Raw genomic sequence first — 17,914 nt, 5'->3', positions numbered from 1 at the left:
GGCTTGCAAAATAGGGTAACATAACATCTGACTACATGGTTTGTTATTATTTGGGTTAGTATATTATTACTTCCATTCTTACATCCATATGTGGGGCTACATGGAGATCATGTTGGATAATTCAACTGAAGATTGAGTTATTCTCATCATGGTAATCGTCATCGTCAAAATCACATCATGTAGATACTACTAAACATATGAGAAAGTAATGACTGTTGTGAATTTTGATTATGTGTTCTTGAAACAAACAAATTCTAAATAATAGTAGAGTATACAATCAGGAAAACATTGGAAGAACTTACCGGTGACTGAGGCACGGAGAAGCTGTTGTCCTTAAAACCAATTTCACCCCCTCAAGATTGAATCTACAGTGGAATCGGTTTCAGGCGTCTGGTTCCCTAGATTCAACAGTCACACTCTCTGCTAACTGTGCACTTGGAATTAGCAGATCTTCATCGAACTCGATCAAATCAAACGTTGTACAAGCAGCCAGATATTTGTAAAGAAGAATACAATGTTGTTTAGAAAGAATAGTAGAGAAAAAGCCCTTTTGGAGAGAACAATATAGAATAATAGATTAGAACTCGATTATGTGTGTCTCAAACAATAGGGCAAGAACCCTTTTTATACACACGAAACCCAATAGGCTAGAAAAGCCCAACGGTCTGAAGAATAATGGAGATAGTTGTTTGGGCCTTTATTGGCCCATTTATGAACATTGAAGAACCCCAACGGTCTAAATGCATTAAAGAATGGAAATTGTTATTCTAATAGATCAAGGAGAGTGATTGTTGAATCTTGAAAATCAGATGCCTGAGACTGATTACAATGTGGATGCAATCCCGAGGGGGTGAAATTGGTTTTAAGGACAATAGCTTCTCCATGCTTCAATCATCGATAAGTTCTTCCACTTTTTTCCTACTTTTACATTCTAGTATTATTTAGATTCTATTTGTTTCAAGAATACATAACCAAACCACAGAATCATAATTCACAATAATCTTAAAACCAAAATTCCTATATTCTGTTTTTGATTTTACATCTTGAAACATGGATTTTAAACTTGCATATGTCAAACCTAGTCTGTTGAAACCAGAACCCTTTAATGGGAAGTTTTACCGAAGATGAAGTTAGAAGATGCTCTTCTTCCTTGAAGCCTTAAATGTTCTATTTGTTCTCAAGGGAGAAAAACCAACAGATACCGATCCTAACTTGCAAAATTGGAACAAAACAAATGGAATTTGTAGGAATTATATTTTATCTTGCCTTGTAAAAACCCTGTATGAAATTTACTGTGTGTATGAGACATCCAAAGAATTTTGGGGGGCATTAGAGAAAAAATATGTAACAGAAAATGTGGGTGTTAAAAGTATGTCGTGAAAACATTTTTAGAATTTCTAATTGTCGATGGGAAGTTAATTATGGACCAAGTGAACAAGTTTTAGAACATTGTTCACGAATTAACCTATGAAGGCATTAAATTGCCCGAACAATTTGTAGCATCGTCCCTAATCGAGAAATTCTCTAAAAGTTGGAATGAATACAAGACCTACTTGAGGCATAAAAAGAGAGATAAGTTTCTTGAAGATCATGTCGTTCATCTCAACATAGAGGAAACTAGTAGACAAAGATAAAAGAATGGTAAGGTGAAACAGTTTGTCACCAAAGCTAATCTTGTAGAAGGAGACTTTCAACCATTTAGGTTCAACCTTAAGAAGACTTTCAAAAAAGAGGAACCAAAAACAAAGAATATTGTTGGCTTCAAGAAGCCAAAAGGTAGTTGTTTCGTGTGTGGAAAACTTGGTCATCATGCTGTTTAATGTAGATTCAGGAAGACCAAGGAAAAATCTAAAGGGAATCATGTGAATCTGACCGAGACAGATGATGACATCGTAGTCGCGGTTCTCTTAGAGGTTAGCCTTGTAGGAAATTCTAAGGAGTTGGCTGTTGACATTGGTACTACAAGGCACGTGTGTGGAAACAGGGAGTTGTTTACGTCTTACAACCCTATAGGGGACGAACTTGGGAGACTTGAGAACATCTCAAATTGCTAGAAAAGACAAAGTGATCATCAAGCTGACTTTTGAGATGACTCTAACACTCACTGATGTCCTACATGTTCCTACCATTATAAGGAACCTTGTATATGGTTCTCTCTTGAACAAAACTAGTGTCAAACGTGTATTTGAATCCAATAAGCTTATTTTGACAAAAAATGGGGTATTTCTAGGAAAAGGGTATTGTAATGGTGGTTTGTTTATACTGAACGTTATAAATGAAAATGCCTCTTCTTCTGCGTTTCTTATTTGAATCAATTTCCTTATGGCATACTAGGCTAGGATACACTAGTGTAGGAAAATTAAAGAAATTGAAAAACTTAGGAATCTTACCCAATCTAGAGATTTAAAAATTAGATAAATGTAAGATTTGTGTATAATCAAAATTTACACATAAACCACACCATGGTATATCAAGAACTTCTTAGTCTTATGCATAGTGATCTTAGAGACTTTAAAAATATTGAGTCTAGAAGAGGTAAAGGTATTTTATTACTTTTATAGATGATTACTCTAGATTTACAAGAGTTTATCTTCTTAGAAGTAAAAATGAAGCAAAAGATGTGTTTTTGAGGTATAAAAATGAGGTAGAGAATCAGTTAGATAGGAAAATTGAGAGATTAAGATCTGATAAAAGGGAGAAGGGGGGGGGGGGAATATGACTCATATCTTCTTTAGTCAGTTTTGTGAACAAAATTGAATTATTCATGAAGTGAGTCATTTATACCCACTTGAATTAAATGGAATGATAAAAAGAAAGAATAGATATCTAAATGAAATGTTAAATGCATTACTTTTAAATTTGGAATGTCTAACAACATGTGGGGAAAGGCTATTTTGACTGCATGCCACATAACTAATAGAATTCCTCATAGGAAATTAGGAAAAACTCCTTATGAACTATGGAAGGGCTATGCACCTAACTTAGGTTATCTCAAAATGTGGGGTGTCTATGTAAGGTAGGACTCCCAAAAATAAAAAAGAGGAAGATAAGACCTAAAACAATTGATTGTGCATTTTTAGGATATTCTGAAAATAGTTCTTCCTATAGATTCTTAACCGTAAGATCTAATGGAATGAAATTAGAAGTAATGTCATTATTGAAGTAAGGGATGCTGAATTTTTTGAGAATATTTTCCTAATGAAAGTTAAACCTTTGTTAAGCTCTAGTGACAAAGGTAAGATAGTTGATAAGCAGTAGGCCCAACGGTTCACAATAGTAATGAAAACACGTCGTTTGGGCCTTAAAAAGCCCAAACGGTCAACACATTAATTCGTAGATCAACGGTTGAGATAGAAAGAAGTGATAGCGCAAATCAACAGTTTGAGATTAAATAAAAATTTGGCAAAAGCGGGCCTTTCATGCGCACCCATGTAAGGCTTAAATTTCGAGATTTGCACCCCCCTACGCCCGCATCGTATGCGCATACGCTCACTAAGGTTTTTGGACGAGTTGGCCCCAAACACAATGGGCTGCAGTCCCACGATGCCTTGGGCCCCCATGTGCGCGCAAGGCCCATTCTCTTTCTCTTTCACACTCAAGCAATAGTGAAAGAGGGATTATTAATAAGTTGAAAAATATTTTTGAATTTATCCAATGCGAGACTAAAGAATTGAAGAGTTGTCTTTACAACTCTCATAACCAATAAAGCAAAGAGAATCTTTGACTTTCAATTTGTACATAAAAGGAAACGGAAAAAACTCTTTTAGTTTATGTTTCACCAAAAAAGGAAAATACTACTTTTTACAAGTAACACTTAAGAGGTCTTGAGTTCAAACTTCATCCTAAAAAATATATGAAATAAAAAACTATGTCATGAAATAAAATCTATGAATTTTACAATAATCCCCCACAGATTCATAGTAAGAAAAGAAGGAATTGCTACTCATATAAGGTGAAATATCAGATACCTAATATCGATGTGTTTTGGACTTAATCGATAATATAAATAGACAGAACTCATAGGGACTTGGTGTAACTGGGTTACTTAACCCTTTCCCTTTTCTTAATCGAGTTCTTATGGCTTGACACTTTTCGGCCATGTGTCGAATTTTGATCTTTCATGAATGCTTTAGAATAATTGCCCATAGTATTTATAGGAAGCAGTCCCACTTCCACATTCACATAGGTAAGTCCATCAAGTGTGTTCTATGACTATTACACACCACCCAATAAGGTTATGGACTATATGAAGAACTTTTGTTCATCCTTAACTCGTCATAGATAAGCACTATTTAACACCATAGGAAAGGGACAAAGAGTTAGTTAACTCTTTTTCACTAGTGCTTCATCAATTAGTTCAGTGACTTGTCATTACCCATTGAATCTACTTCTTGGGATCTCCAGTTATGTAGATTGTTTCCATCATAGACTAATTATTTACATAGGCATTAGTCCCATTCCCCTCGATGATTTACTCACTAACCCTCTAGTTAATGGTTTGGTTAACGGATTTGCTAAATTGCTTTTTGACCCCACAAAGTCAATAGCAATCACTCCATCCATTAATAATTGCCTGACTACATTATGTCTAAGACGAATGTGTCTACTTTTACCATTATGTATATGGTTTTTAGCCTTGGCTATAGCAGCTTGACTATCACAGTGATGGCATTAGTTTTTCCCATAAATGGATACCTATCAATAGGTTCCTCAGCCATTTAGCCTCAGTTCCTGCTAACTCTAATGCAATGAACTCTGATTCCATAGTAGATTTAGCCATACATGTCTGCTTGAATGATTTTCAAGAGATAACTCCTCTACCTAGCGTAAAAATATAACCACTAGTGGACTTTGATTTATCAGATTCTGAGATCCAGTTCGCATCATTATACTCTTCTAACTCATTTGGGCTTCCACTAAAATGTAAGCCCATTTCCATGGTTCCTCTCAAATATCTAAGAATTCTCACTAATGTTGTCTAATGGTTTTTACTAGGATTATTAGTGAACCTACTTAACACCCCCATAGCAAAAGCTATATCTAGACGAGTACAGTTCATTAAAGACATCAAACTTCTTATGATCTTTGCATATTCTTTTTGTGGCACACTATCACCTCTATTCTTTTTTAACTTCATGTTCGGACTAAGGGAGTCAAAACAGGTACACTTTCAAACTGTCCAAACTTCTTTAAAACTTTTTCTACATAGTAACTTTGAGACGATACAAATCGTTCATCTTTTTTAGCTATTTTAATCCCTAGCATGATATCAACTTCTCCTAAATCTTTCATCTCAAATTTGGATTTTAGGAAAGATTTAGTTTCCTCAACTATTTTTAGATTTGTTCTCAAAATCAACATATCATCTATATATAAGCAAATGATTACACTATTCTTGCCACTAAATTTCCTATACATACACTTATCACAATCATTAAAAATATATCATTTAGATTTTAGCACAAAATCAAACTTTTCATGCCATTGTTTAGGTGCTTGTTTTAGCCCATATACGGACTTTACTAACATATACACTTTATTCTTTTGGCCAGGAACCACACACCTTTCGGGTTGTTCCATATAAATTTCTTCATCTAAATCACTATTTAAGAATATCGTTTTGACATCCATTTGGTGAACTACTAGTTTGTAAATTGAAGTTAAGGTTACTAATACTCTAACAGTAGCAACCCTAGTAACTGAAGAGTACATATCAAAGTAATATATCCCTTCGTTCTGTTTAAAGCCTTTGGCAACCAACCTCGTTTTAAACTTATCTATTGATCCATCTGATCTTAATTTCTTTTTAAATACCCATTTGCATCCAATAGGTTTGGTGCCTTAGGGTAACTCCACTAATTCCCAAGTATGATTTAAACATGATTGACTCTAATTAATTGTTAATGGCTTCTTTCCAAAAAACAGCATCAAGAGATATCACCGCTTCTTGATAAGATAACAGATCATCATCCACTAAATAAGTATAGAAATCATCTTCTAGATTGGTTTCGTTTCTAACTCCTTTACTCCTTCTAGGTTCTATTTCTTCTACTATCTCACTAGGATCTATGTTTTTAGGAAAAGATTCAAGAATTGACATTTCTCCTTCTTTCACCATTTTTCCGTTGTCATTAGAACTTAAATAAGATTTAACCTTCATTGGAAAAATATCCTCAAAAAATTCTGCATCCTTAGATTCAATGATGACATTACTATCAGTACCATGTTCATTAGATCTTAAGGTTAAGAATCTATATGAAGTACTATTTTCAGAGTATCCTAAAAATACACAATCAACTATTTTATATCCTATCTTCATCTTTTTGGTTTCTGGGAGTCCTACCTTACATAAACACCCCCACACTTTTTGGTAACCTAAGTTAGGTGCATAGCCTTTTCAAAGCTCATAAAGAGTTTTTCCTAATTTCCTATGGGGAATTCTATTAGTAATGTGACATGTAGTCAAAATAGCCTCTCCCCACATGTTACTAGGCATTCTAGAGTTTATAAGTAACGCATTTAGCATTTTCTTAAGAGATCTGTTCTTCCTTTCAGCTATTCCGTTTGACTCAGATGAGTATGGAGGCGTGACTTCATGTATAGTGTCATATTGTTCATAAAAATGACTAAGGAGATTAGAATCATATTCTCCTCCTCTATCAGATCTTAGTCTCTTAATTTTCCTATCTAATTGATTTTCTACTTCATTTTTATATTTCAAAAACATATCTTGTGCTTCATTTTTTACTTCTAAGAAGATAGACTCTTGTAAATCTAGAATAATCATCTATAAAAGTAATGTAATATCTTTTACCTCCTCTAGACTCAAGATTTCTAAAATCTCCAAAATCAGTATGAATAAGACTAAGAAGTTCTGAAGATGTTCTTGATATGTTATAATGTGGCTTATGTGTAAATTTTGATTTTACACAAATCTTGCATTTATCTAATTCCTTAATTTCTAAACTGGGTAAAATACCAAAGTCCTTCAATTTCTTTAATTTTCCTACACTGGTGTGACCTAGTCTACCATGCCATAAAGAAATTGACTCAACACGTAAGCAGAAGATGATGCAATTTCATTTATAATATTAAGTACAAACAAACCCCCATTACAGTGTCTTTTTCCTAGAAATACCCAATTTTTGGTCAATACTAGTTTATTCGACTCAAACACAAGTTTAATTCCAGCTTTGTTCAAAAGAGACCCAGATACAAGATTTCTTCTAATAGTAGGAACATGAAGAAATCTGTGAGTACTAGTGTCTTCCCAGAAGTCAGCTTAATGATCACTTTGCCTTTTCCAACAACCTGAGATGTTCTTGAGTTTTTTAAATAGATCATTTCTTCTCCTACATAATTGTAGGAAGTAAACATCTCCCTGTTTCCACATGCCTTGTAGCACCAGTGTCAACCGCCCACTCGTTAGGTTTTCCACAAGGCTGACTTCGGAGAGAATTGCAATAATTGTGCCATCATTAATTTCAATTAGATTCACATGATTCCCTTTCAATTTTTCCTTGATTTTCCTGAATCTGCACTTAACTGCATGATGACCAGATTTACCACACGCGAAACAGCTGCCTTTTGGCTTCTTGAAGCCAACAATATTTTTTGTCCTTGGTCCCTCTTTTTTAAAAACCTTCTTAGGCTTGAACCTAGATGGTTGAGAGTTTCCTTCTATGAGATTGGCTTTGGTAACATATTGTTTAACCTTACCATTTTTCTCTCTTTGTTTACTAGTGTCTTCTATGTTGATGTGGACAATGAGGTCTTCAAGAGATTGATTTTCTTTCTTCTGCCTCAAATTAGTTTTGTATTCATTCTAGCTTTCGGGAAGTTTCTCAATTAGAGATGACACTACTAGCTGTTCTGGCAACTTGTGAATAATGTTTTGAAATTCATTCACTTGGTCTATAATCGACTTCCCATCGACAATTAAAAATTCTAGAAATGTCTTAATTACATATTTTTTGACACCCACATTTTCTATTACATATTTCTTCTCTAATGCCACCCACAAGTCTATAGAAGTCTCATACACAGTAAATATCATACAAAGTGTTTACAAGACAAGATAAAATATAATTCCTACAAATTTCATCTGCTTTGATCCAGTTCTACAGATTAGGCTCTGTTTCTGCAGGTTTTTTTCCTTTGAGTAAGAATAATACATTAAGAGCTTAAAGGAAGAAGAGCATCTTCTGGCTCCATCTTCGGTAAAATTTTCCATTAAAGGGTTCTGGTTTCAACAAATCAGGTTTCACATGTTCTGGTTTGACATCCATGTTTCAAAGTTCAAAAACAGAAATAGGATATAGGCAAAATTGGTTTTAAGATTGTTAGAGATTCCGATTCTGGTTTGTTGAAACAATAAATTATAAGCAACAGTATAATGTAAATAACTTGAAAAAATTGGAAGAACTTATTGGTGACTAAGGCACGGAGAAGTCGTTGTCCTTAAAACCAATTTCGCCCCCTTAGGAATGAATCCTTAGTGCAGTCGGTCTCAGGCGTCTAGTTTCCAAGATTCAACAGTTATTGTTTGCTAATTGTGTACTCGGAAATAACAAATCTACAACAAACTCGATTAGATCGAACTTTGTACAAGCAACACAATAGTTGAGATTAAATAAAAATTTAACAAAAGTGGGCCTTTCACTCGCACTCACGTGAAACTTAAATTTTTTGAGATTTGCACCCCCCCTGCACATGCATCGTATGCGCACACGCACACTAAAGTTTTTCAACGGGTTATCCCCAAACACAATGGGCTACAGTCCCATAGTGCCTTAGGCCCCCATGTGCGCGTGAGGCCCAGTCTCTTTCTTTCTCACACTCAAGCAATAGTGAGAGAGGGATCATTAATTAGTTGAAAAATATTTTTGTATTTATCCGATATGGGACTAAAGAATTGAAGAGTTGTCTTTACAACTCTCATAACCAATAAAGCAAAGAGAATCTTTGACTTTCAACTTATACAAAAAAGGAAAAATAAAACTCTTTTAGTTTATATTTCACCAAAAAAGGAAAATACTACTCTTTGCAAGTAACACTCAAGAAGTCTTTGAGTTCAAAGTTATCCTCAAAAATATATGAAATAAAAAACTATGACATGAAATAAAAACTATGATTTTACAATACTGAAAAATCTCCTCGACACGAATTCCTTATATCCAAGGTTTGCGAAAAATATCTGAAAAACAGAGATAAATCTATCCCAGTAAAGTCACAGAGTTCTAAAACTCCTCTAGACAAAATCGCAAGGCTCCAAAATCCTTTCAAGATAAAATCGCAGATCTCGAATACCTCTCAAGATGAAGTTGCAGGGTATCTTGAAGGTCAGAAAAACAATATGAAACCTAACTATCACACCACACCACTACCAACCACTAATAACTGACGAAAATCCCTTGATCTATGATCACATTAGGGATATTTTCCAATCACAAAAATAAAATCCCATATTTGGAGGATTTTAACCACCACGAGGATAATAGGTATAAATTAGATTTAAAAAATCTGGTTTATACTAAGAAGAAAAAAAAATGCGGAAGAAGATGAGAGAACCAAAATCTGATTACTAGAAAAACTTTGATATCATGTAGAAAATCAGATTAGGTTTAGAGAAGAAAAGAATGAAGAAAGTGGGAGGAGTCGAACTTGACTCTCTCACTATAAACCGTAGTATATATATAAAATTAGAAAACAAATGAAATTACATATATACCCTTATGACACACATATAAAATACCAATATATCTATCAAACACATACTCTCTAGTTACAAGGATAACTAGTGTTAAATTATTAGTAGTCTTAGCTTCGATTTACAAGCTAATTGTCACCAAATGGATATCAAAACGGCATTTTTAAATGGTAATTTAGAAGAAGAAATTTATATGGAACAACCTGAAGGGTATATAGTTCCTGGCCAAGAGAACAAAGTGTGTAGATTAGTAAAGTCTTTATATTGGCTAAAACAAGCACCTAAACAATGGCATGAGAAGTTTGATTTTGTGCTAAAATCTTATGGATATATCTTCAATGATTGTGATAGGTGCGTGTATAGCAAATTTAGTGGCAAACTTGGTGTAATCATTTGCTTGTATGTAGATGATATGTTGACTTTGGGAAAAAATGTGAAAGTTGTAGAGGATACTAAATCTTTCTTAAATTCTAAATTTGCATAAAAGCTTTGGGAGAAGTTGATGTCATGTTAGGGGTTCAAATAACAAAGAAATATGAAGGATTTGTAGTATATCGACGTGACTATGTAGAAAAAGTTGTAAAGAAGCTTGGGCACTTTGAGAGTGTATCTATTTTGACTCTTTTAGATTTAAGCATGAAGTTAAAGAAAAATAGAAGTGATGGTGTTTCACAAAAGGAATATGCTAAGATCATAGGGAGTTTGATGTATCTAATGAACGTACTTGTCCAGATATAGCTTTTGATGTGGAGGTGTTTGTTAACCAATGAACTATTTCAAAAGACCACTTTATTGGAGAAAGGGAAAATTATGAATATAAGAGGGTCACGGGGCTTAACTAGGGTATGACTCACCCGAGAGTGGATGAAAATATACACTCAACACTCCCCCTCACTCATAAGGGTGGAAAGATTTGAACCCATGACCTATATGAACCAACATTCTGATACCATGTTAACCAACCAACTACTCTAAAAGACCGATCTGTTGGAGAAGGGGAGAACTATGAATATAAGAAGGTCACGGGACTTAATTGGGTATGACTCACCCGAGAGTGGAGAAAAATATGCACTCAACAGTGTTAAGTAGATTCACTAGTAATCCTAGTAGAGATTATTGGACAGCATTAGTGAGAGTTCTAAGATATTTGAGGGAAACCATGGATATGGACTTACATTTTAATGGAAGCCCAAATGTGTTAGAAGGGTACAATGATGCAAACTGGATATCAGAATTTGATGAATCCAAGTTTACTAGTGGTTATATTTTCACACGAAATCATCCAAGCTGACATGCATAACTAAATCTACAATGGAATCAGAGTTTATTACATTAGAGTTAGATGGAACTGAGGCTGAATGGCTTAAAAACCTATTGATAGGTATTTCCTTATGAGAGAAACCAATGCCAAAAGTATACACATACGTCTTAAACATAATGTGTCAGATAGTTATTGACGGATGGAGTGATTGCTATTGACTTTGTGAGGTCAAAAAACAAATTAGCAGATCCGTTAACAAAACCACTAACTAGAGAATTAGTGAGTTAAACATCGAGGGGAATGGGACTAAAGCTTTTTGTAAATAATTAGACTGTGATGGAAACCCTATCTATATTAATGGAGATCCCAAGAAGTAGATTTAATGGGTAATAACAACTCACTGAACTAATTGGTGAAACACTAGTGAAAAAGAGTTAATAAACTCTTTGTCCATTTCCTATGGTGTTAAGTAGTACTTATCTATGACAAGATAAGGGTGAGCGAAAGTTCTTAAGAAAGTCCTTAACCTATTTAGGTGATATGTAATAGTCATAGAACACACTCAATAGGCTTACCTATGTGAATGTGGGAGTAGGACCGCTTCCTATGAATACTATGGACAAGTATTTTAAAGCATTCATGAAAGGACAAGATTCAACACATGGCTGAAAAGTGTCAAATCATAAGAACTTGATCAGTCTTAGAAAGAAAGATATGTATGATATGATAGTTAACCTACATTAAAAGGGAAAGGGTTAAGTAACCTATTTATACCAAGTCCCTATAAGTTTTGTCTACCTATACTAAGCGTCGATTAAGTCTAAAAGACATCGGCATTAGATATTTAGCATTTCACCTTGTACAAGCAACTTTTTTTTTCCTTCTAACTATGAATATGTGGGGGATTGTTGTAAAATTCATAGTTTTAGTGTCTTGCTGGGAGTAAGTTTTGAACTCAAAACCTTTTGAATGTTAGGTTTGTAGAGTTTTTCCTCATTTGGTGAAACCTAAATCTAAAGAGCTTTTTTCCTTTTCTGTGAAAGTTGAAAGTCAAAGATTCTCTTTGCTTTCTTGTTTGTGAGAGTTGTAGAAACACCCTTCAAAACTTTAGTTTCACATCGAATAAAGATAAAACTAGTGTTCAACTAATAAAGAATCCCACTCTCCCTCTTACTTGAATAGGAGTGAGAAAGAGAGTGAGCCTTGTACTCACATGGGGGCCCAAAGCACTGTGGGACTGCAACCCATTATATTTGGGACCAATATGTCAAAAAGATTTAACGTGCGCATGTCACGCATACAATAACATACACATATTAATAGTAAAATGTAAAAGTAGGAAAAAATTGGAATAACTTATCGGTAACTGAGGCACGAAGAAACTGTTGTCCTTAAAACCAAGTTTGCCCCCTCAATATTGAACGCACAGTGCAATCGGTCTCAAGCGTTTGGTTTCCAAGATTCAATGATCACATTCTCTGCTAACCATGCACTCAGAAATAGTAGATCTATGTCAAACTAGATCAAATCAAACATTGTACAAGTAGCCTAATATTTGTAAAAGAACAAAATGTTGTTTAGAAAGAACGGTAAAAAAAAACCCTTTAAGACAGAACAATAGAGAAGAATAGATCAAAATTCAATTATATGTGTCTCAAACATTAGGGAAAGAACCCTTTTTATACACACAAAACCCAATGGGCTAGAAAATCCTAACGGTCTGAAGAATAATGGAGGTAGTTGTTTGGGCCTTTATTGGCCCATTTTTGAACGTTGGAGAACCCCAATGGTCTAAATGCATTAAAAAATGGAAATTGTTATTCTAACAAATCAAGGAGAATGACTGTTGAATCTTAGAAATCAAATGCCTGAGACCGATTGCATTGTGGATTCAATCATGAGGGGGCAAAATTGATTTCAAGGACAACTTCTCCATCTCTTAGTCACTGATAAGTTCTTCCAATTTTTTTCCTACTTTTACATTCTATTATTATTTAGAATCTATTTTTTTCAAGAGCACAAAACCAAAACATAGAATCATAACTCACAACAATGGAGGTGGCCCAACATGGTAGAAAACGCTAATAGTCTAAACACATTAAAGAATGGAAACTGTTATTCTAACAGATCAAGGAGACCGATGGTTGAGATCGAATAAAAATTCAATTAACATTTGAGCAAAAAGATCCTCAAGAATGACCCAAACCCAAGCCCGAGCCTTGCATAGCGCCCGTGCGTGTGTGTGTTTTATTATATGTGCGACGTGCATGCATTAAGGTTTTCTGGCATGTTGGCCCCAAACACAATGGGCAACAGTCCCACAATGCTTTGGTCCCCTATGTGCGCGCGAGACCCACTCTCTTTCTCACTCATATCCAAGCAAGAGGGAGGGTGGGATCCTTTATTAGTTGAACACTATTCTTGTATTTATTCGATATGGGACTAAAGTTTTGGAAAGTTGTCTCTACAACTCTCACAAACAAGAAAGTAAAGAAAATCTTCTACTTTCAACTTTCACACGAAATGAAAAAGCTCTTTAGCTTTAGGTTTCACCAGATGAGGTCTACACAACTAATACTCAAGAAGTATTGAGTTCAAAAATTGCCCCCAACAAGACACTAAAACTATGAATTTTACAACAACGACTTATTGAGCCATCTGGAATTTTCAACTCTTGACTAGGTTTGGAATGTAAGAATGGAATCACATTATGGAATGCTTGCTATAGAGTTGGATCATCCAACACAATTTGGGATTGAAAAAACAAACTAATGAAAGGATTTAGTCTACAACAAAATATTAGCTTCTGTTTTTTTTTTTTTTTTGAAAAGTGAACAAAATATTAGCTTCTGTAAATAAATGGGATCTGGCCATGGGTGAGAAAGGAGATGATCCATTGTATGATTCTAGCATAGTGCGGCTAAGGGGGAGAATAATCTATAAACACTGGGAATTGATGGATTCCCTGTAGAATGAGAGAGGGGATTATTGCAAATCTGTGATTGATTGCAACTTTTTTTTGTTGAAAGTGTATTGTATATTTGTATCAAATAAAATGGAGTACCAGCAAATTTTTGCATTGCCTCATCAATCTAGTTTTTTGTACCTTTGGATCACCAATAATTTCATTTGATAAAAAAATGATAAATATTTGGCATCAAATAACGATAGGTCTAAATCTCTCTAACTTGCTTCTTCTGGTAAATAATGGCTAAAGAAAGGCTACATCACTCATAGAGTTTAACATTTGTGAAAGTTGAATGCATTTCCTCAAAGTGGTTATCTTTTTCTGTTTTTTTTTTTAGATGGGAGTGGGTTTTTAGGATTGATGTGTCATAATTGTTTCGTATTTCTCTTGCTTTTTTCTCTTTGTATCTTTTTTCGTTGGTCACCTCAACCACGTATCAATAAAATCTCCTTTTTTCATAAAAAAAGAAGTGGTTATCTTTTGGGCCTCTGGTCAGTTGTTAAGGGGCTTATACTGTAATTGGTTCATTTAGCCGGCTAACTTTCATAAGGGGCTTAGACCCATAGTTCAGTTGGTTGACATATTGCAACTAAACTTTGAGGTCATGGGTTCAAGTCCAGCTTACCCATTGAAGAAAAAAAAAAACGATCAAAAAAAAATAAAAATTCATGAGTTAATCAAGTTCTTTAATGAATGTTCTTATGTTTGTTTGCCCTTCTTCATCACAATATATGCAGTTAGTTAAAGTCATGTCAAGCACCAACCTTGTGAATATTTCATGAATTTTCTGCATCCACATACTGTAGTAGATTCTTAATAGTTACCTTCATGGATATGAAACTTGTAGTACCTTTTACAATGATGATTTCTTAGTGTTGTCCCTTCGCATGTGCATGCAAAATTTGTTTCCTTCAAAGAAGATGTTTTGCACTTTATCCTTTAGTAGAAGCTACTTTTTACATTGTTTGTCATTACAACGAGAGTTGTTTTGCTTCTAAAAGAAACTCCGATCTATTTGATAATAGAATCAAGAATTAGATTTAAAAAAAAAAGATGTTTTGCACTTTATCCTTTAGTGGAAGCTAATTTTTACAGTGTTTGTCATTACGACGAGAGTTGTCTTGTTTCTAAAAGAAACTCCGATGTATTTGATAATAGAATCAAGAATTAGATTTTAAGAAAAACATGGATGCTAGAAATGATACCACTAGATCATCTTAATGACAATATTACCCAATGTGCTTCTAGTGAGCTCTGCTTTTAAGGGTTTTTTTCCACGTTTCATCAAATAGCGTAACGAAGTTAATAATTATGAGCCGAAAATGTTCAAATTTATTATTCAAAACCATATGGATAACACGGTGGCACATCTCATCTTGTTAAGATGGTTAACCTATTGATTCATGAACACCCAAAAAGCGTTGACCGAAAAATCTATAAAGGAAAAAAGAAAAAAGAAATAAAAGGGAGAAAACTCATTAATTTTTCATAAAACATGTGTGTTGAGTTGCCACTAAGATTGGTGAGTCCCATTTTTCTGTAGGTCTTGAACCTGGGATAAGCTACTACTACAAGTGTGGGGATAGTTCTTTATCAGCTATGAGCAAAGAACACATCTTTGAAACTTTACCGTTGCCTAGCCCGAACATGTATCCTAAACGAATAGCAGTTATTGGAGATTTAGGCTTGACAAGCAATTCAACTACCACTATTGATCATCTAATCGAGAATGATCCTTCTATGATACTAATGGTTGGGGACTTAAGTTATGCAAATCAGTACCGTACTACAGGTGGCAAAGGAGCCTCGTGCTTTTCCTGTGCATTCCCAGCTGCACCCATTAGAGAGACATATCAACCCCACTGGGATGGGTGGGGAAGGTAATCTTGTCTTCTAGAAAAATTACATTTTTGTTGATAGTCTCATACGTGGCATAGTTATGACTAGAACTGAATCTTTAAGTAGACTCTCAACTGAAGTTTTATAAACATCATGTGAGACTGTGCTGTCACTTAACAATTTAAATGGCTTTCACCTTGGGGGTTCGAATCCCTCCTCGCCCATGAGCAGCCCAAAGGGAAGGACTTTCTTTTACCTCTTGGGGGTAGGAAAATCCTGATCAGGACCATCTTTCGGCTATCCTAGCCTCCTCTATCACTGGGGACCAACAAGGAGTAGTGCAGGAATATTGACCTGTTGCCCATTGACTTGATCTTAGTCTCTTACTCACCCTCCGTGGACGAACCTTGTAGAGGAACCTGTTGGTTTTCAGGGCATTGGATTCTCACCAATGTAATTTGTTTACCTGTGAAGTTTTATTGATGAAAATTCTATTTAGCAAACTATTATGGTTCCAAGTTCCACCTACTTTATGTTGTCTAGAACATTCTACAAAATCCTCACCAATTCTATATAAAGGGGAGAAGTCTTCATTTGTAATCATCCCCTTTGGATCACCAAGCTTGAAGAGTGAGTATAGCTTCCAAGAGTTAATACAAGTATGTATGAATTCTCTTGTGATTCCATGTGAGCGCATTGAGGGAAATCTTTGGGCTCATTGGGGGTAAGTCTGACATGAGCTAAATCACGGGGACTAGCCTAAGTTCCACACAGGCACTAGGTTTTCCTATATATTTAGAAAAGAGTCTTGAATTTTTACTAGTCAAATACATTTAGTCCCTCGTCTCTGGTTAAGAGCTTTTGATGCATGTCATGTGGCATTATTATTGGCTAGATAGATATGCTTAAAAATACAGAAATTTGTGTACCAAGCACAAAAATTAGTGAGATTTTACTTCAAATTGAATCATTTCATGTAGCTTTATTATTGACATGGTTGAATTGGAATTTAGGTTTATGGAGCCCTTGATCTCAAGAGTTCCTATGATGGTCATTGAAGGAAACCACGAGATCGAGCCTCAAGCAAATGGGATCACTTTTGAGTCATACCGGGCACGATTTGCTGTTCCATCACAAGAGAGTGGATCCAACAGTAGTTTCTACTACTCATTCAATGCAGGAGGAATACATTTTATCATGTTGGGAGCATATGTTGATTACAACAGCACGGGTGACCTATGTTTTCTATTTGACCCCTCTATTACTGTAGATGATAGCACTTAAAACTTTGTATTTTTCATGAAATGTGAGAAAACTAGGTTTTATTTTATTTTGGTAACATAATTCTTATGTTATAACTCATCATATTAAGAGAAATCTTTATTACAGGTGCCCAATATGCTTGGCTAAGGGATGATTTACATCAATTAGACCGCAGTGTGACTCCGTGGTTGGTGGCTACATGGCATCCACCTTGGTATAATAGTTATTCTTCACACTACCAGGAATTTGAATGCATGAGGCAAGAAATGGAAGCACTTTTGTATCAATATGGTGTTGACATTGTCTTTTCTGGTCATGTAAGTCAATTGTTGAATGACTTTGTTTGCACGGACCATGCAATTCTTTGATCATGTATTAATTGTTCCAAACTTCAAAAACCAAGTTATTTTCTATTCTCACATATAACCATTAAAGTTTTTTATTCTTATTTTTGACCTAGGTATAGTTATTTGCACTCTGTATCAACATGGTGTCGTCATTGTCTCTTGTGGTCATGTAAGTCACCCATGTTTGATTTTTTGTTCATGAAAACTTTTTTGTGATCTTTTAAAGGTTCAAAATACTGAATTATGTTCCATTCGATCATCAAGAATGAAACCATAGGTTGGTCACATCTGCAGGGTCACATTGGTCGCTATAGATAATGTCTTCTTTTTATCTAATCAAAGAGAATCCATCATAAGACGACAATTTTCATTATCGTTGTCCCAATAATGATAGTTAAACATCATCCATTCACATTCAATACCTGAACAATTATTGGGTTGCTAGAATGCACAAAATACGAACTAGCATATAAGTCATCCACTTTCCTAAAGAATACACTTTAGGCCAAGAAGGAATACAAATTACT

General features: G+C 34.8%; 1 protein-coding gene across 1 annotated transcript in view; it reads left to right on the top strand.

Moving 5' to 3' along the window:
• LOC147396677 (purple acid phosphatase 23-like) overlaps window positions 1-17,914 on the top strand; it is a 28,578-nt gene that overhangs the window by 3,392 nt on the left and 7,272 nt on the right. The window contains exons 4-6 of the mRNA XM_086451714.1: window positions 15,482-15,818; window positions 16,791-17,008; window positions 17,167-17,357. Coding sequence (XP_086307840.1) covers window positions 15,482-15,818; window positions 16,791-17,008; window positions 17,167-17,357 — 746 coding nt within the window. The remainder of the gene's footprint in view (window positions 1-15,481; window positions 15,819-16,790; window positions 17,009-17,166; window positions 17,358-17,914) is intronic.

The sequence above is a fragment of the Akebia trifoliata genome, chromosome 8 (assembly GCF_017979445.1).
Source record: "Akebia trifoliata isolate Shusen 1 chromosome 8, ASM1797944v1, whole genome shotgun sequence".
Classification (NCBI taxonomy): Eukaryota; Viridiplantae; Streptophyta; class Magnoliopsida; order Ranunculales; family Lardizabalaceae; genus Akebia; species Akebia trifoliata.
The sequence above is the reverse complement of the archived record's forward strand: the minus strand, read 5'-3'. Positions and strand labels throughout refer to the sequence as shown.